At 39.0% G+C, this 24,335-nt stretch overlaps 1 protein-coding gene across 6 annotated transcripts in view; it reads left to right on the forward strand.

Moving 5' to 3' along the window:
* The window catches only part of DOCK10 (dedicator of cytokinesis 10), a 287,062-nt gene that overhangs the window by 203,975 nt on the left and 58,752 nt on the right, over positions 1 to 24,335 (forward strand). For all 6 annotated transcript variants that reach the window (XM_032637063.1, XM_032637065.1, XM_032637066.1 and 3 more), the window contains 11 exons: positions 2,006 to 2,085; positions 3,898 to 4,085; positions 4,588 to 4,653; positions 6,391 to 6,483; positions 10,362 to 10,485; positions 10,682 to 10,803; positions 11,176 to 11,262; positions 13,961 to 14,053; positions 14,494 to 14,612; positions 19,042 to 19,111; positions 22,493 to 22,606. In XM_032637063.1, coding sequence (XP_032492954.1) covers positions 2,006 to 2,085; positions 3,898 to 4,085; positions 4,588 to 4,653; positions 6,391 to 6,483; positions 10,362 to 10,485; positions 10,682 to 10,803; positions 11,176 to 11,262; positions 13,961 to 14,053; positions 14,494 to 14,612; positions 19,042 to 19,111; positions 22,493 to 22,606 — 1,156 coding nt within the window. The remainder of the gene's footprint in view (positions 1 to 2,005; positions 2,086 to 3,897; positions 4,086 to 4,587; positions 4,654 to 6,390; positions 6,484 to 10,361; positions 10,486 to 10,681; positions 10,804 to 11,175; positions 11,263 to 13,960; positions 14,054 to 14,493; positions 14,613 to 19,041; positions 19,112 to 22,492; positions 22,607 to 24,335) is intronic.

Consider the following 24,335-nt stretch of genomic DNA (forward strand, 5'->3'; position numbering starts at 1 on the left):
TGAAACACCACAGAGCAATTAATTGCTGTGAATACAATAATTTATAATAGTTCTGTCATTCAAATGCTTTTGGAAAAGACAATAGAAGTTAGAGCCAAAAGAAGAAAAACATAAAAGTCACAACATTTTTATAATGAATCACCATATATTCAGCATCTGATGATGGTAAGATCTTTCATGACAAGTGGCTTATCTTAAACTGCTGGTCCCCTGACACAGTCAGAATTCTTGTTCCCTTTGTCCCTTTCCCAAATATTAACTCTCTGCCTCTCCCATCTAAGAATCAACAATTCCTTGTCAATTAATTTTGTTTATCCAAAACAAAAATTATTACTATGAAACAAGCATGATTAATATTTTCTGCATCTTCAATAGAGGATATATTTCTATTTAACTAGAAGGGAAGTTTGCCCAATGTTCTTTTTTGTTCTGGAAAAAAATAAACCTTAGGAAACAAAATAAAAGTGGAATTGAACCAATATTATTTTTTTGTGATTCTACAGGACCACTCCTTACATGGGGAGACCTTCCTTCCCCTTATCAAACATCATGGTCAAAACCCCTATATCCACTAAGTGGAAATTAAGAATGCTTTTCCTCTTTACTTTTTCCCAAGTTTACTAAAGCCTGAAAAGTTGTAACACTGAGCAGAAGGGAATGGGCAGAACAGGAGAAGACCATACTGTCACAAAACCCATGTTATTGGTGTTTAGCAAAGATAGTTATCACTATGGCATTTAGAGGGCATCTAGAATACCCAACGCCGTACTGGTGAGACATTAAGTTATTTCATGGATGCCTCACACATAATGACATTTATTCTCAGCAGTGTGCTGATAAATGTCTACCACTGACCCTCTAGGAGGAAAAAAACTGATTTGTATTGACGGTAAATTTCTATGGTGTAAATTCTCCTACCATTGCTGATTTCAAGCTACCAGTGGGGTTTTGCCAAACATGGAGCTAGAAAGAAAGCTGATTTCAAGCTACCAGTGGGGTTTTGCCAAACATGGAGCTGGAAAGAAATGTGCACACCATCACATAACATTTCCACCACACAGATAGATGTAAATAACCTCAAGAGCATGGATCCTCTCACCATGTAGTAAAACAATTACTAAGTGATGAATTTTCAGTACTTTTTACCTTGGTATTAATGTAATTTGTTTAATATAATTTCATTTTTAATAATGACTGTGTTTTACAGATGGCAGGCAAAATAACTGAAAATATAACAATTAGCTCTCACAGGCTGGGAAGAGCTGCCTCTCGAAGTAGATTTCCTGAGAGGGGTGACACTTGAAACTGTTCTTAGCAACTTTCACCTTACTATAAAAGAAGATAGGGGAGAAGGTTTTAGTAAAGAGGGAGGAAAAGAAAGTCAAGGACTCATGAATTAGAGTGACTGTGGGCACAGGGATAGGTGGTGAAGAAGGGTCTACATACACTTACTAGGGATCAGGGAAAGGGCCCTTGTCCTCCTGGATTGTTGGTGAAGAGGGAAAAAGCAAACTGTCCACTTACCAGTTGTGGCAAAGACCATCCTTGCTCTCAAAACTTCTTAAAATTCCTCACGAAAGTGAATTATTTAAATCGGTTCAAATACTAGTACTTTCTGTTAACAAAAACTAAATATTTACCATTTACCAAAACTAACGATTTACATCGCACTCATTTGGCCATATAAATGTTATCTGAAGTGGTGCAAATAAATTTAAAACATTCTTCAGAATATCTGTAACTTGACCCCTCCCTGATTTTTAATTCTTATTTGCAAATCACATAAATTTTAGTTTTCAAAATAAAACTAGCTAAATGAAATTATTCACAAGATTGTTTAGGGTCCCACTGTTTATCCTTATCAAAGCTCAGAATTACCATTGTCTGCTTTTTTTCCTTGACAACTAGAATAATTCACTGTGTGTGTGTGTGTGTCTGTGTGTGTGTGTGTGTGTGTGTGTGTGTGTGTGTGTGTGTCTGTGTCTATGCTGGTATACTTTCACAGAGCTGACAGAATAAGCAAAACGCAGACCATTCCTGGAAGCCTGGATATCGCTGTTGACAACATTCCTTTGGAGCATCCAAGTATGATGATGATGTCATGACTTGTTTGTAGAGTTTTGAATGTTTAGTGGCTTTTTGGTTAGTTGGTTGGTTGGTTGGATAGTTGGTTCGTTACAAAGGTTTGTTTGGGGATTTTTTTTCTCAAGGTTTAGGATAACTGTAATTCATTATCCTATAGAAATTTGGGATGTCTTATTTCTCCATTAAGACAGACTGTAAGTATTGTAGGACAGGAACTATATTCAGGGTGACCTAATATTCAGCTGGTATACACCATGCACCGAGCAGGGTGTTAAATTGTATCATTTAATCCTCAAAACCCTGAAGGGTTGCAAATGAGGAAGTCCGGTTCAGATAGATTGATAAACCAATAACCCATAATGAACAATGCCACACTGAGCTGTCAAAGGGCTACTCTGAACACGGTACGTTGCCACCCAAGTGGCCGTGCACTAATTATAGCCGGAAAGTTTTTAGACTCTGTTATTACACAGAGAGCCTATATCTTTTCCAGAATATGGTCAAAAGTTCTATTTATGTTAGTGAAAATTTAAATTTCATAAGCAGTTTTATTAACTTATAAATAAGAGTTTTCAGAATTTATTTATTAATTGGTGAGATTAGTTTCTTTGGTTTTATTTTCCTTCTAATTACACCTTTTAGTGACTTTCTCAGTGATGCAAAGAATGAATAAAGGCATTCTAGAAAGACCTACAAACAGGGAGAGGATCATTACCACAGGACATTTGAATTACCATTAGCACTATGAAGTTTTCCATTCTTATGACTTTTCCACAGATCACTTTAGTATGAAATAAAATGAGCATTCTAACTTAAATCATGGCTCCAAATCACTTCTGTATTGATTGGTGTGAAAAAACAGATGACAAAGTAAGCCATCTCCTCTACCTGATTTGTGGGAGGCTGCTTTTATTACCTAGGGAAAAGAAAAATAACAAAAGAGAAAGCTAAAATAGTCTCTTTGAATATCCTATGATATTCTCTGATATCATGAGATATCAGAGAAATTTGAACATATAATAAAAATATTCTATTTGATTTCTGAAGAAAAATAAAAAAGCCTGTAATCTGATTCCCAAGCATATAGCTAACGATATAGCTAAGCATGTAGCTAACCATGTTGCTTGTTTGAACACAGGAAGATTCCAGATGGGGTAAAGGAAGGTACAAGGCCTTGCTGTCTTTCAGGGCCACAACTTCAGCCTCCAAACTGCTTAGTGACAAGTTTTGATTTATAAATTCCTAATGGTCTTTTCCCCCCTTAGGCTGTTTTTACAAGGTTAGATTTTAAAAGATTGTGAAAACTGAAGAGAGAAATAAAATTGTAACTGTTAATGCAGAGGGGGATTAGGGCCTATGTTGTAAAATCATTCCATAGGGAAAATTACTATTAAGCCAAGTGGTACTATCAGTAATCAACCCACTGGACAGAGTTTTGTTCCATCATAGAGCAATATTTATAGTATGATGGCTAAAGTCAGTGGGCTAGTCTTTATCTCAGAATATCTGGTTAGTATGCTCAGAGGATCTCTAGCTAAAATTTACTTTCTATACGAAGCTGAATACAAAAAGAAAATAGTTATAAATCCAAAAGATTTACCAGTTTTTTGAGATATCAGTTTTGATGTTAAATATATCACTGAGTATCTATCATGCTTACCTCCTACAAAGTTTTCAGGCCACCATAATTTAACATAAATTAGTATACAAGCATGGAGTTTCTATTTTGAGTAGATTCATCTTAAAATAGGTTAAGTACTGTTCACTTACAATCATATCAAATGACAAACTTTTCTTTTCTGATTTTTAAAGACTGTGTAACATCGTCCTTTATCCCGGTCAAGCCTTTCAATGTGACGGCTCAACCAGAACCCACAGTGGAAGTGGAAGAATTTGTTTACGACTCAGCAAAGTATTGCCGTCCTTACAGAGTATACAAAAATCAAATTTACATTTACCCCAAGCACCTCAAGTATGATAGCCAGAAATGTTTCAACAAGGTATGATATGTTTCTGAGATATCATCCTCTCTCTCCACCCTATTTAGACCATATTAAGATGGTTTCTTGAAAGTTCAAATACAAATTAGTATAGACTAACACTTTAGAATAGAAAACCATTTGAAGAAAATGTTTAATGAGAGACAATGATGAGTTTCACCTTAAAAGTGTTTGAGGATGCACATTTTATAACATATGAGTAAAACTTTCTGAAATCAGCCCTAAATAATTTTGTTCCAAACTTTATTTTTAGTTTATTAAGAGACTCTGAAAATAGCCTACCTGCACTCTTTCAATATGAGTCTTTTCTTCCCTTTTAAATAATCTCTCCAAATCTTTCTGCTATTTCAGAGTGCTATGAGTAATGCCACAAGAGAATTTTGGCTATTCTGCATTTTTCAGATTTAATTAGAAGCTACTTATTTTAGGCACTTGGATTGTTTTTTGATGTTATTATCTAACAGGAAATTACAATGTCCATTTTCCCTCTCTGTAATTTCAGGCACGAAATATAACCGTGTGCATTGAATTCAAAAATTCTGATGAAGAAGATGCCAAGCCCGTGAAGGTGAGCCCAGCCCATGAGGGAATACAGCACATAGGGGCAGGCAGGCGCCCTGGTTCTCCCCACCACCAAGGGGCTTTTTAGTTTAGTGTGCTGGAAAGAGGAGCAATTCAGTCCATTTGATTTAGATTTCCTAACATGTACCTGATGGAACAGCTACCATTAACTAGATCTATTAGAAAATGCCAAGTCTCATGGCTCTGCTTAGCTTTTCATGATTTGGAAAAAAGGAAGCCGTTCTAGTGTGAAATCAAGGCAACGATTCCCCTCTGGAAGACTTTGCCGTTTTCAAAGATTAGCCCGCATCTCATGAATTCAGCATGCTTGATTTCAAATGCAGCCATCCCAGCTGGGCTCATGTGGCCTCTGCAGAAGGGCTGCTGCCTACTGGCCTGATGGCTAATGCAGGGGGCCCATGGGGCGCTCACATTTTTGGAAGGTGCGTGTGGCCACCTGCCCACGGACCTCGGAAATGGCTCTGGGAAGCTGGTCCCTGCTGTTGATCACGCAACTTAATGAGATCAATAAGACTATGAGTTTTGTAGGAACTGGGCTGTTTGATCCTATAAAACTGCAACTGGATGGCATTTTTCAGAGTTTGTATCTGATATATACTGTTTTTATTTTAGGGACTTCAAACAGCATAAAGAAACTTATAAAAATAGAGAGGAAAATTATTTTCAGTGGGCCTGTGGCCAGATCTTCCCAGTTTTGGTGAATCAGAGGAAGGAGATATAGTAAAGGACAAAACTAATTTCTAACTAATCCCCACAATTATCTGAGGTCACCTCTTAAAGCACTCTGTCGGGTACCAATTGTGTTCTCTGTGCTCAGAAGTGTTGTAGCATTATTCAGAAGAACAGTAATCAATTTGAGTGATTGAATGAATCATGCACAATAGAGAGAAGAGTTCTTTAAAACTGTCCTGAGGCACTCAGCATCCCCGGTTCCAAGTTCCACAACAGCATTAGCAGCAGGAGAGAAAAAATAAAATGAAATGGAATTGTCAAGCAAACAATGGCAATGACCAGACGGCGAACGCACCAGGCCTGCTAGAGAATCGCTTATGGGGAAAAATCTAAAACAGAGGAGTACTCGCAGGTACATGTGACCTCTGTTTCACTGCATTCTAAAGCATTACTCAAGAGATACAGCTGACTTCAGTAGAGGGACTCTGAGCCTTGGGCTAAAGGGGCTTTTATGACAAGGAAGTGCCATATCCCATCCCCTGGCCTGATTAGGGGCTGGGACAGAAGAATAACACAATACAATGGAGCCTGGGACCAGTCCTAACCTTCCAGCTCTCATTCTTGGTTGGGGACTGGCATGTCAGGAGCTGGGGTCAAACCAAGCCTTGTATCACTTAGGACTGATCGCCTTAAACTCTAGACCAGAGCTGGGTACCGTGGGCCGCAGGAATCAGAATTGAACGAAGTATCTCTTATCTTCTAGTAATCAAAAGTTAGGTAGTAGTTAATTGATTCAGGTATTCAGTATTGATATAATATCTACATAGTGAATTAAAGCCTTCATATTTTCTTCAACAGTGCCCTGTTGTGTAATAAATACAGGACAGCAGATCAAAGAAGTTCAAGGTTAATTAGATGTCAGCTCAGCCTGGCAAGTTACCACAAAATGCACCTTTGTCCCAGAATGGGTAACTGAAGAGTTGTGACCTTTTTGTGCTCAGGGTTAATTTCAGATACTCATAATTATTCAACTCATAACTTTTTTAAACAGTGTATTTACGGAAAACCTGGAGGGCCCCTCTTCACCTCAGCCACCTACACTGCAGTTCTGCACCATTCCCAGAACCCAGATTTCTCAGATGAGGTAAGCCAAGCCTCCACTGCCCCCAGCAGCTCCTTAAAAGATGGGTGAGTGGGTAAGATAATACATTATGGCAAACACTCTCTCTAGACTACTCCTCAGACTAAGGACATACCTTAGCAGGTGTTTATATAACCCAGTTTTAAAAACCACGTTAATTGACAGTTGCTCCAGGACTATGCTGCTAACTCATGTATTTCAGCACAAGATTTTAAAAATGTGATGTTTTTATTATATCATTTCTTTCAAATGAGACTACTTGTTTTCTTTTCTTTTTCATTGGTTAGGGTAACAAACATCGTGTTAGGTAGTTTTTACCAATCAGTAGCGGCATTTCATATCCTAAGGGAAAAAACAAAAAGGGCTAGAGTATGAGCCAACTATTGTTTATAACCCTCATGAACTTGAAGGAGCTTGGACTGCCTCACCTCAAGACCTGCCCTGCCAACTCTCGAGACTCTCTTCTTATGTGCCAGTAACGACGCTATACTCTAAATAGACCCTATCATCACTTGATCCACATGGCTTTCTCCAGAGAAACAGAGCCAATAGGAAGATGACAGATAGAGAGATACATAGGTAGATAGATAGACAGACAGATAGATAGGTACAATTTAATATAAGGTAACAGATCACATCATTATGGAGGCTGAAAAGTGTCACAATCTACCATCTGCACCCAGGAAAGCCATTGGTGTAGTTCAAAGGCCTGAGAACCAGCGTGTCTATTGTAGAGTCCAGTCAAGGTCTGAAGGCCTGAGAACCAATGGTGCCAAGAACTGGAGAAGGTCAGTGTTCCAGGTCAAGCAGTCAGGCAGAGAGGAAATTCAACCTTACTCTGCCTTCTTGTTCTGTTCTGGACCTCAGTGGACGAGATGTGCCCACCCACATGGGGAGGGCCATCTACTTTGCTCAGTCCACCAATTCAAATGCTGGTCTCTTCCAGAAATGCCCTCACAGACACAGAGAAATCATGTTTAGCCAGCTCTCTGGGCATCCCGTGGCCCAGCCAAGTTGACACATAAAATTAACCTTCACACCTTCCTAATTTATGGATAAGGAAGCCAGCGATCAGAGAAGCAACTTTGACAAGGGCACATAACTATGAAGTGACAGTCAAAATTTAAGCCAGCCCATGTGACTCCAGAGCCTGAAGCTTCACTGCTCTGCTATAACCCATATAAAAAAAAAAAAAACTTATTGGATTAGTAGTAAATGACTATACATATGTCAGCTTGTATTACAAACAAGTTTCAGTGATTAAATTTAATTTCTAACCGTGAAGCTAAGGTCTGAACTAATGCAACCTGCCAATGTGATTTCTGGGATTTAAAATACCACATCTTTTGTATTAGTTTCCTATTGCTACTTTAACAAATTATCACAGTTTCGTGGCTTAAATAACACACATTGATTACCTTACGGTTCGGTGGGTCAGAACTCTGAAATGGGTCCCACAGGGCTGAAATCAGGTGTCAGCAGGCCTCCATTCCTTCTGGAGGTTCTGGGACGAATCCTTACCTTGCCTTTTCCAGTTTCTGGAGACTGCCCTTACTCCTTGGCTTGTGACCCCTTCCAGCAATGTCATTCCTCTGACCTCTGTTTCTCTCCTCACATTTCTTACGACCCTGACTCTCCTGCCTTCCCCTGATAAGGACCTTTGCGATTACATTGGGCCCACTGGGCTAATCCAATTTAATCTCCCCATCTCAAGACCCTTAATTTAATCACAGCTGCAAAGTCCCTTTTACTGTGTAAGGAGACATATTCATATATTCTGAGGATTAGGACTTGGGGGGCATCCCGGGGGGCCATTATTCTGCCTATGATACCTTGTTACATGTCAACCATTTATAAACTTCTTAAAAGAACACCAATGAAACCACAGACCTGACTAACCTTATCTCCTTCCTCCACATCCATTTAATGCTCTTAAATTTTTTCCCTATAAATTCAGGACAGAACTAAAAAAAATAAATAAATAAGGGAAAGGGCTATTACTACATTACAGAATATTTACTACATTGGTTGACCTCTTGACAAAGCCCATCTGAAAGGTGCATCCTCTGTCGACATATAAGATTTAACGAAGAAAAAGAAAATGTTCTTACGGTTAAGTCTGGCTTTTAATCTCTCTCACGCTCATGTGCTTCCCGGAATCCTTGTAAAAGCCATGAGCTTTTCCACAAGAGAACATGTATATAATGAACTGCCTGGTGAACTCTGCAGTGCAGATTCAAAACCATTTTCTTCTTTTTTATTGCAAAAGATGATTGCATTAATTATAAACATGAATATAAATTCTTCTAAGGCACTGCTAAAATATAATGTATTTGCAGTATTTGTTACCAAGGAGTGTTAGCATTAATGTGTAGTTTACTGGAATTCTTGAACACTTGTGTCAGTCCCATGTATTCCAACTAAAAAAAGAAAATCTCATTCTACTGCATTGTTAGTTATTGTATGTTTTGAACTGTATATTGGCTTTTGTTACCAGGTTAGCATGCTGGTATGTAATGAATATATGTAAGCTGTAAACCATTCTAATTCAGGAGTTCTCAAACCTTACCAGGCACAGAATCACCTGGAAGGCTTGTTAAAACACAGATTACTGGAACCCACCCCAGATTTTTGGATTCCATATGTCTGGGAGGGGGCCTGAGAAATTGCATTTCTAAACAACTTTCTCAGAGATGCTGGTGCTGCTGTTCCAGGGATGACACTGAAAATCTGTGTAATAAATTCTCTCCTGAGCAATGTGACAATAAAGTAACTATATATGTAGATGCACAGAGAGTCTAATAAAAACCAGTAGATAATTTGCTTGGCTGTTTATCACCTTATTGCTTGATTTGACTGTTCAAGAAATTACCTAGTTGCTAATATTGAACTGAAAGTCACTTACCTGCATGGGATCCTGGGATTCCAGTGTGACATGTGTTCTTGTCCTGGAAGATCCTATTAATTACTGACTAGTCCATCCTCCCAGTGACTCAAAGCCCCCTAACATCTTTCGCCTTGGTTGCTACCTCTGTATCATCCTACTTTGCAAGGCCATGGAGGGAATTAAATGACAACCTATGTGACAGAGGTTTGGAAACTGCAAAGCACTATCACATGTAGAAGGTTCCAAAACCTTCTTTCCAGGAACATGGAGGACGCTCCTCATTAAGTATATTCTTCACCTATATCAATTTTATGTTTTATGTTTTTTTCGCAAGTGTCATTTACAGAGGAGAACGTTACCACAGTGTAATTTTTTACACAGTACATACCGCATATCTTTTTGTGGTTTTTATAACGGATAGATTCCATGCTCCAGTTACATCATTTGCCACTACCATGTTCCTCAACAATGTGCCTGTGGATCATCTGGGGATGATCTAAATGCAGATTCTGATTCTGTATGTCCGGGGCAGTGTCTGAGAGTCTGCATCCCTAATCAGCTCCCAAGTGATGCTTATGCAACTGGTCCATGCACACACTCTGGGAGGCAAGGACCTACTCTTCACTCAACTCATGTCTCTTGATGATAGGTCCTTAATCTGTACCTTATTTACATGCTACTGTCATGTCTGTGTGTGTGTGTGTGTGTGTGTGTGTGTGTGTGTGTAATTCATGGTGGTATAAATTATCTAATGAGAAACACTAGGTATTCTAAGTTATCACCACAATAAAGAAGTAAAAATAACAACACATTACTGCTAGTGGGATGGATATTTATTGAGAGGTAAATCGTACTTCTAGTGCTGACTATTAAATTGTGGACCTAGATTTCAGTGAAAGACTTTTAAAAAGGCTAACATGCCTATGCTTTGTCTTGTCCTGACACTGGGAAAATGATTTCAATCTTCGCCCAGCTGTTGTCTCTTTCGTTGCAGGTGAAAATTGAGCTACCAACACAACTTCATGAGAAACACCATATTTTTTTTTCTTTTTATCATGTCACTTGTGACATAAATGCAAAAGCTAACGCCAAAAAGAAGGAGGCTCTGGAAACACCAGGTATTGACAGAAAACAATCTGAGATAGCTCTGCATGTTATCTCTGGAACTTAAATTGGAGAGTATTTGAAAAGCTCTGATTTATTGAGTTTTTTAAAGTGACGTTTTATATTCATAAATGATAAATAGCTTTATTTTTACTCCTCTCCATGAAGATTTGTACTGAAAAGTTTTCCCTTTGTTGTTCCTTTGCACAGTTGGATATGCTTGGCTTCCTCTCATGAGAGATGATCAGATAGCTTCTCAAGAGTACAATATCCCAGTAGCAACAAGCCTGCCTCCGAATTATTTAACCTTTCAAGATTCTGCAAGTGGAAAGGTATTGAATGATGTATAACTTAAGAGAAAAAATACATGGGCTAAATGGCATGAGGTTATCTTCTTTCTGCTGTTTGAATTAACCCAACCTTGGTGTATGCATCCATTGTAATAAGGAATCAGGTATACCTATGATATGTCAAATATTATGTTTAGTTTGTGGCCAGTGGAAATGATCTGTTCAAAATGATCCCCTGGTATCACATTGGTTTCATTGACCAATATTACCAAATGTATTCGCATCTCTTATTTTCCATCTCTATAGGACGGCGAGGTTAATGGGTCAGGATGACAAATTAACGTAAACTAAATAACCTGTTTATTTCCTCTCTCTCAAATTGCCACAGTGACAGTAACAAACTCTTTTTTGCAGCATGGTGGGAGTGACATTAAATGGGTCGATGGTGGCAAACCACTTTTCAAAGTATCGACATTTGTTGTATCAACAGTGAATACTCAGGTGAGCGTGTTGTCCTGAAATATCAAAATCTTCTCTAACACATAAAATCATAAAGCGTCTCCTAGATTTACAGGAGGAGACTCACCGTTCCACAAGGTGTCAGAGAGCAGGTGATCAAAAAGGAAGAATGTTTGTGGCAAAACTGTATCCCTCTTCCAGAAGAGATCGAACGCCCTAACCCATAAAAGCTCAGGCACTACCAAACTGCAAACCAAAATTCCAGTAGTGGATCTATCAAGAGGGCACTTTCCTTGGAAGATGGTTTGCTTCCCATGACAACCCCCAAGTGTTAAAAATATGAAACGTTTAAAATAAAGGCTTTGGACCTTTACCTTAAAACTCAGTCTAATTCCCAATCCCTACCAGAGGCTCCTCTCATGGAAAGGCCACGAGGTTGGCAGAACTGTATTTGAGAGTCACCTCGGCCAATTTCTGGCCCAGTGACCCTGGACAAGTCACCTCACCCCTGCAGTCCTGTGTCCTCAGCAGGAAAATGATAACAATAGAAAATCTCAACCCAAGGTGGTTGTGAGGCTCAAAATGAGAAACTGAACATGAAAATATCTCATGAACTGCAAAACGCTGTACAAATGTAGTTATTATCACTGTCAAATTACCACAAACTCACCCCTTCCATTGCAAGGCAGCTAACTTTACCACACTGTGAGGACTTTTGTGGTGCTAATTATAAACAAACTATTACAAGTACATAGACTGTGTATTGCTTCTTTCTTAAATTCAGCGTGTACCCACGGTGTGTGTGTGTGTGGTTTTCTGTTTGTGTTTTTGCTTCATGCTGCTTTAACCCTAGCACATACTTGGCTACTAAGAAAAATGAAATAATCTGGGTACCACCATAGATTGGATCAAAATGTCTTTCCGTAACCACTGGTGCCTCAAGCCAAATTTAGTCCTCTTCCCAAGTCCTATGCCCATGACACCTTAAACCCATCTTTTCTCTGACGCCATCAGCCCCGGTCAGGTCCCACATAATGGTCATTCTCCACCAAATCCTGCTTTTATATCTCTCAGAATGCCCCGAGTTTCTCTTTCCCACACCTCCAGCTGCTTTTCTCCAAACTACCCAGGTCTCTCTGTGACTCACCACTACTCTCCTTTCTGCACATCAGCTTCCACCGCCCACGCACTCGTCACTCTGGGGGACACCTTCGTCCTTCCTCCATAGCGGTATTTACCTCTATTTTCGAACACGCCAGGCCCTATCCTGCACTGTGCCCTCTGTCTGCTTCATGCCTCCAAGATCCAGGGATTTTGTGACACTCAGCCTTTCGTCAGCCAGGAGGGCGATCTCTCCCTCTCTGCCTACCCTCCCCTGATTGGTCTGGGCAGCTCCTACCCAACCTTCAGAGCTTGGCTCAAATGTCGCGTCCTCAAAGAAGCCTTCCCTGTCCCCTAACCCCTCAGATATGCCGTGTCATCTTGTCATACACCCATACAGCACCCTGCTTTCCTTTGAAGCACTTGTCTAATTATGAGCAAATAGGTATGTGTGAAAATCATGGCATGGTACCTGATTCCCGGGCATAATGGAAGGACCACAGAGTGGCTTTTCCTTGCCCCTGACTCTGACCTCCGTACCTGACAAGAACCTGACACAAACCTGACACATAGACAGCTTTCAATAAATAACTGTCGAATAAATGAAGTGAAACTGAAAATATACACACACGCACGTGCGCGCACACACGCACACACACACGCACACAAATACCCCGACTTGAGGGGAACCCCAACCACAGATGCCCTCTAGAACTGACAAAGGCCAGAGAAACCCCCAGAGAGTGCACCTACACTAAAAGTCTCTATTCCACTTCCTGACTTCATAACTTTGACCCTCAACACAGAACTTAGGCATTTCCAAGGTGACACCCTTTTCAGGAAAGAGCATTAAAGGGCTGATTAGTTTGCTTAAGCTGCCATAACAAAATACCAGACTGGGTGACTTAAACAACAGAAATGTATTTTCTCACAGGTCTAGAGGCTGGAAGTCTGAGATCAAGGTGTCAGCAGAGTTGGCTTCTTCCAAGGCCTCTCTCCTTGGCTTTCCTCTGTGTGTGCACATCCAGGTTTACTCTTTCATGAGGACATCAGTCATATTGGACTAGGGCCACCCTAACTAATTACCTCTTTAAAGACCTAATCTTCAAATATCATTACATCTGGAGGTACTGGGAATTAGGACTTCAACATATGGGTCTGGGGAGTCAAGTTTTATCTCATGATGTCAGGTGGACTTCATAATTTTTTTATTAACTTTGACATTTTAAGTACAAAAATATCCGTATGCATTTTAAACTGTACCCATTCTCGTGTGTGTTAAAGAATATGTAAGAAAAATTGGTAGAAGTCTGTGGAAGGAAGATGACAGAAGACAATTTAAAAAGAAAGAAAGGAAAGCACAGAGACAAGGGAAGTAATTCTCTAGCCATTATCATGTGGCCCGGAAAGAAAACAAATCTCTGAGAGTGAAATAGGAGAGAGAGGGGACTTTGTAGTTCAGGTCAAGCCCTCTGTGTGCTGGAATGCCTGTGAAAATGAGAGGTCTGTCACTATGCCTCCTGGACAAATCACCTCACATCAAGGCATCTTGTCCTACAGAAGGGCTCACCTCCCATCACCATGATTGTTCCACAGCTTACATGTCATCAAAAATCAAGACTTTCTTTTGCTGTTTCAGGATCCACATGTGAACGCATTTTTCCGACAGTGCCAAAAAAGGGAGAAAGATATGTCTCAGTCACCTACCTCGAGTTTCATCCGTTCTTGTAAGGTAACATGACATGCAAATAGCTGCAGTGGTCTCCAGGGTAGAAATGGGCAAAACAGACCTTTACATTTTGCACTGAGCAGCAAACTAAGGGGTAATTATTATCGAAGATTTTTAAACACCTTATCAATTCAGAGACTAAATGATTTTATTTCACAATTCCTAAAAGATGTCTGTGTGTTCATTAAAAAATAAGCAAAGATCAGTTTCTCCAAAATAAAAATGATTGAAAATCAGAATCAATTGACTCTAAATTAGTTAATTAGATGTAGAGTCCTTGCAACATTACCCCCATGCCTGTATGTCATGCTAAATGCCATGAAAAATAAAGTCAAACAAAAGTGAGCTACAGTAGTCATATTCGAGTTCTGAAGAACGTCAGTAAAAGAATGTGCTTTAAATTTAATCAATGGCCTTTTTTTTTTGTCCTGCCAATTTAACAGAACTTATTGAATGTGGAAAAGATTCATGCAATCATGAGTTTCCTGCCGGTAATCTTGAATCAGCTCTTCAGGGTTCTGGTGCAGAATGAAGAAGATGAAATAAGCACAACTGTGACCAGGTATCCATAGCACACAGCCTTAGGGGAAGAGATTTTATAAGCTGTGGTTACACACAACTTTGATTATAACCGAATGGCCACCTGATTGTGTATGCTTGCATTTCGTTCGAATATGTATCTCAAAGTTAAGTATGTCTCACTCTGGAGTTCTTACCTTCTAATCATCTATTACTATCATTCAAGTAAAGTTTTAGACCTCTTTTTTAACTTTGTGTTTTTAGTTAAACTTTTTATTTTGAGATAGAGGCACATGCAGTTCTAAGAAATAATGCAGAGAGAGTCCATGTTCTCTTTAGATGTTCCCAATGGTGGCATTGTGCAAAACTATAGGACAATATCACTCCAAGAATATTAACATTGATAGAATCAGGAGACAGAATATTCCCGTCCCCACAAGGATGCCTCATGTTGCCCTTTTATTGACACACTTACTTCTTTGTCATCTCAAACCCCACTCCTTGCCCCGGGCAACTACTAATCTGTTCCCCATCTCTAAAATTTTGTTACTTTAAGAATTTTATATATATTATATTGCAATTTTATATATAATATGAATATATAAAATTTTATAATATGTTAAAATATACTCTGTGCTCCACATATTCATATAATAAATTGATGGGTTTATTATATATTCTATTTTCAATTCATATATAAATTATATATTTTATATATATATATATATATATATATATATATACACATGGATATGGAATTATATAGTATCACGGTATATAACCTTTGTGGATTGGCTTTTTTCACTCAGCATAATTCTCTGGAGATTCATCCAGGTTGTTGCATCAATCAATCAATAGTTCTCTCCATTTTATTTCTGACTAGTATTCCACATCAAAAAATGTTTAAAAATTTACCTGTTGAAGGCTAGCTGGGTTGTTTCCAGTTTTGGGTACATTTGGGGTGAACATGTTTTCATTTCTTTGAAATGAGCAATTGTTGGGTCATAAGGTCATTGTATGTGTCGGTTTTAAGAACATGCCGAATCTCTTGCATTCCTATACACTGATGATGAAAAATCTGAAAGAGAAGTGAAGGAAACACTCCCATTTACCGTTGCAACAAAAAGAATAAAATACCTAGGAATAAACCTACCTAAGGAGACAAAAGACCTGTATCCAGAAAACTATAAGACACTGATGAAAGAAATTAAAGAGGATACAAACAGATGGAGAGATATACCATGTTCTTGGATTGGAAGAATCAACATTGTGAAAATGACTATATTACCCAAAGCAATCTACAGACTCAATGCAATCCCTATCAAACTACCACTGGAATTTTTCACAGAACTAGAACAAAACATTTCACAATTTGTATGGAAACACAAAAGACCCCGAATAGCCAAAGCAATCTTGAGAAAGAAAAACGGAGCTGGAGGAATCAGGCTCCCGGACTTCAGACTATACTACAAAGCTACAGTCATCAAGACAGTATGGTACTGGCACAAAAACAGAAATATAGATCAATGGAACAGGATAGAAAGCCCAGAGACAAATGCATGCACATAAGGTCACCTTATCTTTGATAAAGGAGGCAAGAATATACAGTGGAGAAAAGACAGCCTCTTCAATAAGTGGTGCTGGGAAAACTGGACAGCTACATGTAAATGAATGAAATTAGAACACTCCCTAACAGCACACACAAAAATAAACTCAAAATGGATTAAAGACCTAAATGTAAGGTCAGACACTATCAAACTCTCAGAGGAAAACATAGGCAAAACACTCTATGACATAAATCACAGCAAGATCCTTTTTGACCCACCTCTTAGAGAAATGGAAATAAAAAGAAAAATAAACAAATGGGACCTAATGAAACTTCAAAGCTTTTGCACAGCAAAGGAAACCATAGACAAGATGAGAAGACAACCCTCAGAATGAGAGAAGATATTTGCAAATGAAGCAACTGACAAAGGATTAACCTCCAAAATTTATAAACAGCTCATGCAACTCAGTATCAAAGAAACAAACAAACCAATCCAAAAATGAGCAGAAGACCTAAATAGATTGCCAACAAACACATGAAAGAATGCTCAACATCACCTATCATTAGAGAAATGCAAGTCAAAACTACAATGAGGTACTACCTCACACCAGTCGGAATGGCCATCATCAAAAAATCTACAAACAATAAATGCTGGAGAGGGTGTGGAGAAAAGGGAACCCTCTTGCACTGTTGGTGGGAATGTAAATTGATACAGCCACTATGGAGAACAGTATGGAGGTTCCTTAAAAAACTAAAAATAGAACTACCATATGATCCAGCAATACCACTACTGGGCATATACCCTGAGAAAACCATAATTCAAAAAGAGTCATGTACCACAATGTTCATTGCAGCTCTATTTACAATAGCCAGGACATGGAAGCAAGCTAAGTGTCCATCGACAGATGAATGGTTAAAGAAGATGTGGCACATATATACAATGGAATATTACTCATCCATTAAAAGAAACGAAATTGATTTATTTGTAGTGAGGTGGATGGACCTAGAGTCTGTCATACAGAGTGAAGTAAGTCAGAAAGAGAAAAACAAATACCGTATGCTAACACATATATATGGAATCTAAAAAAAGAAAAATGGTTATGAAGAACCTAAGGGCAGGACAGGAATAATGATGCAGATGTAGAGAATGGACTTGAGGACACGGGGTGGGGAAGGGTAAGCTAGGATGAAGTGAGAGAGTGGCCTGGACATATATACACTACCAAATGTAAAATAGGTAGCTAGTGGGAATCAGCTGCATAGCAGAGGGAGATCAGCTCAGTGCTTTGTGACCACCTAGAAGGGTGGGATAGGGAGGGTGGGAGGCAGATGCAAGAGGGAGGAGATATGGGGATATATGTATATGTATAGCTGATTCACTTTGTTATAAAGCAGAAACTAACACACCATTGTAAAGCAATTATACTCCAATAAAGATGTTAATTTTTTTTAATTTTAATTAAAAATAACATGCTGAATTGCTTTCCAGAATAGCTGTACCATTTCTCTCCCACTGGATCTTATTTTTTTATGCTCAATTTTTCTTCAACTGTTCTCACTTTAAATTTGCCTGTACTATATTCTTTCAACATTACTAATCTGTCTTGTGACTTTGGCAGTTACAATTTCCTCTTTCTAGAGATAGAATTCTTGATTAATTATTGAATCAAATATTTCTAAAGTTCACTTTTTTTAAAATATTAGTTACAGCATTCTGGAAAAAAACTACTCTTCACATTGAAATGTTTCTAGTACCTTCATAACTCACAGACATATTATTAGCATCTTTCAGAATGAGAGTCTTTAGCGTCAGTTTTTTGTTTGTTTGTTTGGCTGCGTTGGGTCTTCATTGCTGCAGGCAGACTTTCTCTAGTTGCAACGAGTGGGGTCTACTCTTCATGGCAGTGCACAGGCTTCTCATTGCGGTGGCTTCTCTTTTTGCGGAGCATGGGCTCTAGGTGCACCGGCTTCAGTAGTTGTGGCACGTGGGCTCAGTAGTTGTGGCTCACGGGCTCTAGAATGCAGGCTCAGTAGTCGCACTGCACAGGCTTAGCTGCTCAATGGCATGCAGGATCTTCCCGGACCAGGGTTCAAACCCGCGTCCCCTGCACTGGCAGGCAGATTCTTAACCACTGCGCCACCAGGGAAGTCCCCTTTAGCGTCATTTTTAAAGTAACTCTGAAGCTCTAGAAAATTAAAGTATCTCTAACAGTACTACAACCAGGCCGTTCTGGAGCCAGATTAGAAGGCCCCAACTGTGCCTTCAAGTTATGCCTTTCTCAACACGAGTATATGCATCTGTGTTGGCAAAACTCCTAAGTATTTCAGCAGATAGATCTGTTGAAATTCTGGGCTGTTCCTAAGCCCTACAGCCGTGGAGTAACTGGAAGTATTAATGTGAAGAAATCAGCCCATACCACAAGTGCTACTGGAAACCCTAACCCAGCTAAGAGGGAAAACCCAAAAACCTGCATCTTAAACTAATTAGTTTTTCCAAAAGCATGTATATAACACCTCTAGGTTGGAAGACTAGCCCTTTTAAAGTGGAACATGGTAGTTGGAGGTTAAAGAAGTTTTAATAAGGTACTAAAAATGATCCCTTTTCCAAGAAGACAATGTCAGCAAACACATAGACCATAATAGCACATACGACTTGGGCAAAAATGTCTCCAGTATGGTATTGCAGCCATAATACATTACTTATATCGTAGTGTTTAGAGATTTCATGGTTGGAAATGGCTAACGGGTATTGTAGATGTTAAACACCCAGTATTGGGGGATAAGGGGGGTGGGGAGAGTCTGAAATTGGTTCGTTCATTCATTCAACAACGATTAAGCACCCAGTTTACCAAGCACTCCAGTGACAAACCAAGTGGTATTTTCCTGCCTTCTCCAGAAAGTCCACTCAACAGCATTGCTTTTCCAGGGTTCTGACGGACATCGTGACCAAGTGCCATGAGGAGCAGCTGGACCACTGCGTCCAGTCCTATATTAAGGTACAAAATTGCCACCTGGGCATTGGTCATATCCCCTTGTGCTGTGTGGCTTTTCTCACTTCCTGTCTGCAACAAGTGGGAAGTTTCCCCCTTTAGCTAGACGGTGCCTACCACAGTCGTATCAGACATTCCCCTTAGCTACTTAGAATTCCTTCTTTTTGCATTGATGGGCTCAATGTATTGTTTCAATGTATAAATGTATAAATAATGTGTACATGTGCAAATGAATATATATATGGGGAGAGAGAGCAAAGAAAGAGAGGAGAAAACTAAAGTATCGTCCTTTGAAGTCAACATTACAGATAAATGAAATTCCTCTATAAATTTAAGGAAGATGTTTCCTGTTGGTTTGTTGAATGTGCTATGTTTCTTCTGTAATGTTTTCTTAGCTCTTTTTATTGTTTTCTCAGGCATTATTTCATTTTCCCAGTTACTGTATATTTGTACCTGCTTCTGGTATGTTAAGTCCTTTATCCTCTGGCATGAACCACTAGCCCATCCCATCAGTGTGCACTGCATCCTTCAGTGGCCTTCGTCAGATGTTCACTCGGATATGTTTATATTCTCATTTTCAGTTGGCCTGTGACTTAATGCCAGTGAACTTGTGATGATGTTTGCACATTATAGTTCCAACCTAAAAGTCATCTTCTTGAGTGAAGAGAAAAAATCTACCCAGAGATAAATGAAAGTACCTTATATTCCTTTATGATTCGTAGAGGACCTAAATTTCAATATTTATGCACAGATTGTATCTTTAAGAGACAGAGACCTTTTTATTAAAAGATATATTCCATTAATATATAGATAGACATTTATCCATATATTTTAGATGTCTAGAAAGGTGACTAGAGAAGAATTTGGCGTCTTCTGTGACAGAAATGCTCCCGTAAAAGGAAGTAACTAGAAATTTTATTCTGGAGTGAACCCTTCTGAGATGCCATCAGTGAGGAATTTTTCTCATTACAGTTTTATATTTACATGTTTCCTACCTGTCAGAAATGTTAGATGTCTTCCCAAATATCTAAGTATGAGTGTGTGCCATTCCTTAAAATAGCCCATACGCCAAAAAGAGCTTCTTCACAATAATTTCCCTATGGTATAATTTTACCCAATAAGATCTACAATTCAATGGCAAAAGGCCAGTTCCACCTACAAATGCATTTTTAGTTTGCTCTCTAAGACAGAGTCATAGCTTACTTTTATAGGGTATTGAAGACTTTACTGTTCCACAGAAATCATCTATAGAATTTTCATTCTCTCAACACTTACCCCAGTTTTCCATTTCAATTGCCAAAGGGGCTGAGAAGAAAAAAAATTCCCCAGTCCTTATTACACAAAGTCATCTCCTTTTCAACACACATATTATTTACCTTGTTCCAATGGAATCACTGAAAATTGCATTGAGAACCCACTGATGTTGCAGTTATTTTTGTGACAGCCGAGGCTAGTTCCTGGTGAGAGCCTTAAATCAGCTCTCAGATGTTATCTGTGGTGCTCTTGGAGCATTGTCCTGGAAATGCACCCTGGAAAGGTCTTTATTTTTAAGCGGGATGTTTGAAATATCCTGATGAGATCTTTTGATTTTGTAATGTAAGAAGCTGTGTATTTAGTTTGCTTTGAAGTGGTTCAAATCTAGAAATACACCTATGTGGAATTTCAAGCTGATAAAAATTCCTAAAGATATTTTATAACATAATTTCATATATCTAAAACAAATACAGCCTAATAAATATAACCAACTGGAATTTTACTCTGGAAAGAGCATTAAAGTAGCAGATGGAAAACGACATTCTAGTTAAGGTTAAATAGTTAACTTGGATCGCTTCTCGGCCTTTTGGCTAAGATCAAGTGTAAATAGTTAACTTGGAGCAATCAGCCTCTCTGAGCCTCACTTTTCCCCTCTGTGAAGTGAGATGGGGGAGACCACGTGAACATCTAGGTCTATGATTCTGTGATTTGTCTCCTGCTGCAGTACATGGCTGACAGCCTGACCTTGACCAAGGAGTATGACTTTTTTTTACCCGTGGTGGAAAAAATTATTTTTTAGCATATACATTAAGCCCCGCACCTAAGAGTATAATGAAAACTGGTACCAATACGTGCTTTGATGTCCTTGAAAGATGGGATAGCTGATATAATTCAAACCTATTCAGAAGTAATCTAAACACCATTTCAAGTTCAGTGGTGCTAAATGCTGCTAACTCACTCCATCTACGATATCCAAACTGCACACATACACCATGTCTTTTTCAAAAATGTATACCTAAGGTCAGTCTAATTAAATGCCATTGTTCACAGCAATTCGTAGGACTGATATGGTCTAGCCAAAATTTTTTAAATTTAAGAGCTAGTCAAAATGCCCTTGGGGCTGAATTACTGCACGTGGCATTAGACAGTTGATGACATTACCCTCTATGAGTCATATTCCATGAGGGGGAAAATCATACGACTCTTGATTTTAGCTAGTTTCATGCATTTCTTAGCCTTGTTTTTCTCCTTTGGGATGAGCGTGGAGAAGTTAGGCCCCATCAGAATGATTTAGATGTCAGTGGCCTATGAAGTTCAAAGAAATAATTACAGACCCAAATGCAAAGTGCCTCTGCTTTGTTTCTTGCCTGCATTCATCCTTGACTGTAGTGAAGTCCAAGTTTTGAATATTATGAAGAAATGACCTTCCTTGAGGCAAACCCAACTCATAAGTAAAATATTATAATTCAGTAATAAGCATTTTGTATTTCAAGTATACATGCATGAATTGATACTTCAAATATATGAAGAAATATGGAAAACTAAACCATGACATGCACTCAGTGGTGAATGCCAGCACCAATCTTTCAAGAAAAGAGAGCGAGAAGCATTAGTTACCTTACTGATGGCCAATTATTATGAACCTGTTGGTTGCCATGTCTCAGTATGAGATGGTAGTGGACCCTGGGCTTGTGGGCAGCTCACCTACTGGCCTCTGGAAGGCGCCTGCTTCCCCACTTGGCTATTTGAGTGGGTGCTCTACCCTTTCAGGATGAAGAAATGCTACCATGCCACCCACCTGTTGCCAGTGGAAGGAAGGAGAAGGGGAAATGTATCCTAAGTAGGTGGGTCAAAGCCCTCCATGTTTCCTTGAACCCTCTAAATTGCTCTCTGATCTTCTTTGTGATTTCTACAAAGAGCGTTTCAAGGAGAACTTAGGTGAGCAAGGCTTTACCTGTGCAAAGCCCTCAATAGGAGCAGGTGTGTATTACACTTATCATTGGGCCTTCATTTATTTCATGACAAAATCTGGCATGAGCAGATAATTTTGAGACATGAATTATTCTTGGAACGTAATTTTTGATGCTTTGTTTTTAAGTATTTAACTTTTTTTACTTTTTGGATTTTCTTCAGTTTGTGTTCAAGACCATGGCATGCAAGGAGAGAACTATACATGAGGAACTGGTTAAAAATGTGACTGGTCTTTTGCAATCAAATGACTCCACAACAGTCAAGCATGTCCTGAAGGTAAAGAATTTAAAGACGGTCCTTTCATTGGGATGGCTTACACTCAACCCTGAAGGTGATAGGAGTCATTGATTTTTATAGATCGTTTCTCTAATAGTTTCCGGTATAAGCTTCATGTTGAAACGGTAACATATGAACCTATTAAGAAAAAGAGATCCATGTCAAGAGAACAGATCATTTTAACAAGTAGAATGGACTCAAGTTAAGTCCTTTGGCCTAAAGGCAGAACGAATGACTATTAAGAATGACCCAAAACATTCAAAAACGCTAAGTGTACCCCAAATAAAGTTTATTGGGTTTTCAGGCACAGTAAGAGGAAAACTACCAACAAAAGGATTAATGATGTAGACATGAACATACTGACGGCAGAGAAGAGGCAGAGAAACAGCCACTCTTTGACCCCCAAAAGTTGAAACACATGCATTTGTAGTAATATAAGAAGAGATGGTGAGAAGCTGGGAAAGATGTAACTTATAGACTTGTGAATTTAGTCCCCTGCTAAATTAATTATCTATCATGACTTGACAGATAGATGATTGATTAGTAAGTAGCTAGAAGGGGAGGCTGAAGGCTGGATCAATAAGCGTCAACAGGAGTTGACTAACATCAAATTTTCCTGGGCCAAGCGGCTTGTTTGTTTAAATTTCAATTATCCGTATGAGTATATTCATTCAGTTTATCCAACAAGTACGTTCCAAGTGCCTTCCTTGTGACAAGCACCATCCTCACCATCCTAGGCATTTGGCCTGCATTTAGAGAATAGAATAAAGATCTCTGCCCTTGGGAAGCTTACATTCTACTGCGGGATAAAAGCAATAAATGACACACATAATAGCAAAGTTAATTAAATTGTACGTTTGGAGGTGAGACGTAGCATAGGAAAAGAAAATGTCGAGCAGGTAAATGGAATGTGGAGTCCTGAGTATGCAGGGTGAGGTTTGCAGTTTTAAATAGAATGGTCAAGGTAGAGCTCATGGAGAAGGTAATACCTCAGCTAGAAATGTGAAGAAAGTGAGGGAGCTGGAGATGTTTAGGGTAGAACATTAAAGGTAGAGGGGAAAACATACCGTATTTATCTTTGTCTGACTTATTTCACTAAGCATAATACTGTCCGAGTTCATCCATGATGTCACAAATAGCAAAATTTCATTCACTTATATGTGGAATCTAAAAAGTAAAACAAACAAGTGAATATAACAAAACAGAAACAGACTCACTGATACAGAGGATGAACTAGCGGTTCTGAGATGAGAGAGGAGTGGGGGGAGGGGACAAATAAGTGAAGGGGATTAACAGGTACAAACTGTTAGGTATAAAATAAGTTACAAGGATGTAATGTAGAGCGCAGGGTATATCGCCAATATTTTTATAATAACCTTATATGGAGTACAATCTATAAAAATATTGCATCATTATGTTGTGTACCTGAAACTAATATAATATTGTAAGTCAGCTATATTTCAAAAAAAAAGGTAGAGGGGAAGACCTGTATAACGTTGTAAGGCAGCAGCACACCTAGTGGGTACGCCTGAAAGATGGCAGGGAGGCCAATGTGGCTGAAGCCACGTGAGCAAAGAAAAGCGGAGGCAAGTTGAAGTCAGAGAGGCAGCGGGAGGTTTGGCAGGTAATGTAAGGCCTGTGGGCCATTGCAAGGGTTTTGGCTTCCACTCAGAGAGAAACTGGGAGCCGTCAGAGGACTTTGAGTGGAGGAGTAACTTGAGCTGATCTT

Source organism: Phocoena sinus, chromosome 7 (assembly GCF_008692025.1).
Source record: "Phocoena sinus isolate mPhoSin1 chromosome 7, mPhoSin1.pri, whole genome shotgun sequence".
In the NCBI taxonomy this organism is placed as follows: Eukaryota; Metazoa; Chordata; class Mammalia; order Artiodactyla; family Phocoenidae; genus Phocoena; species Phocoena sinus.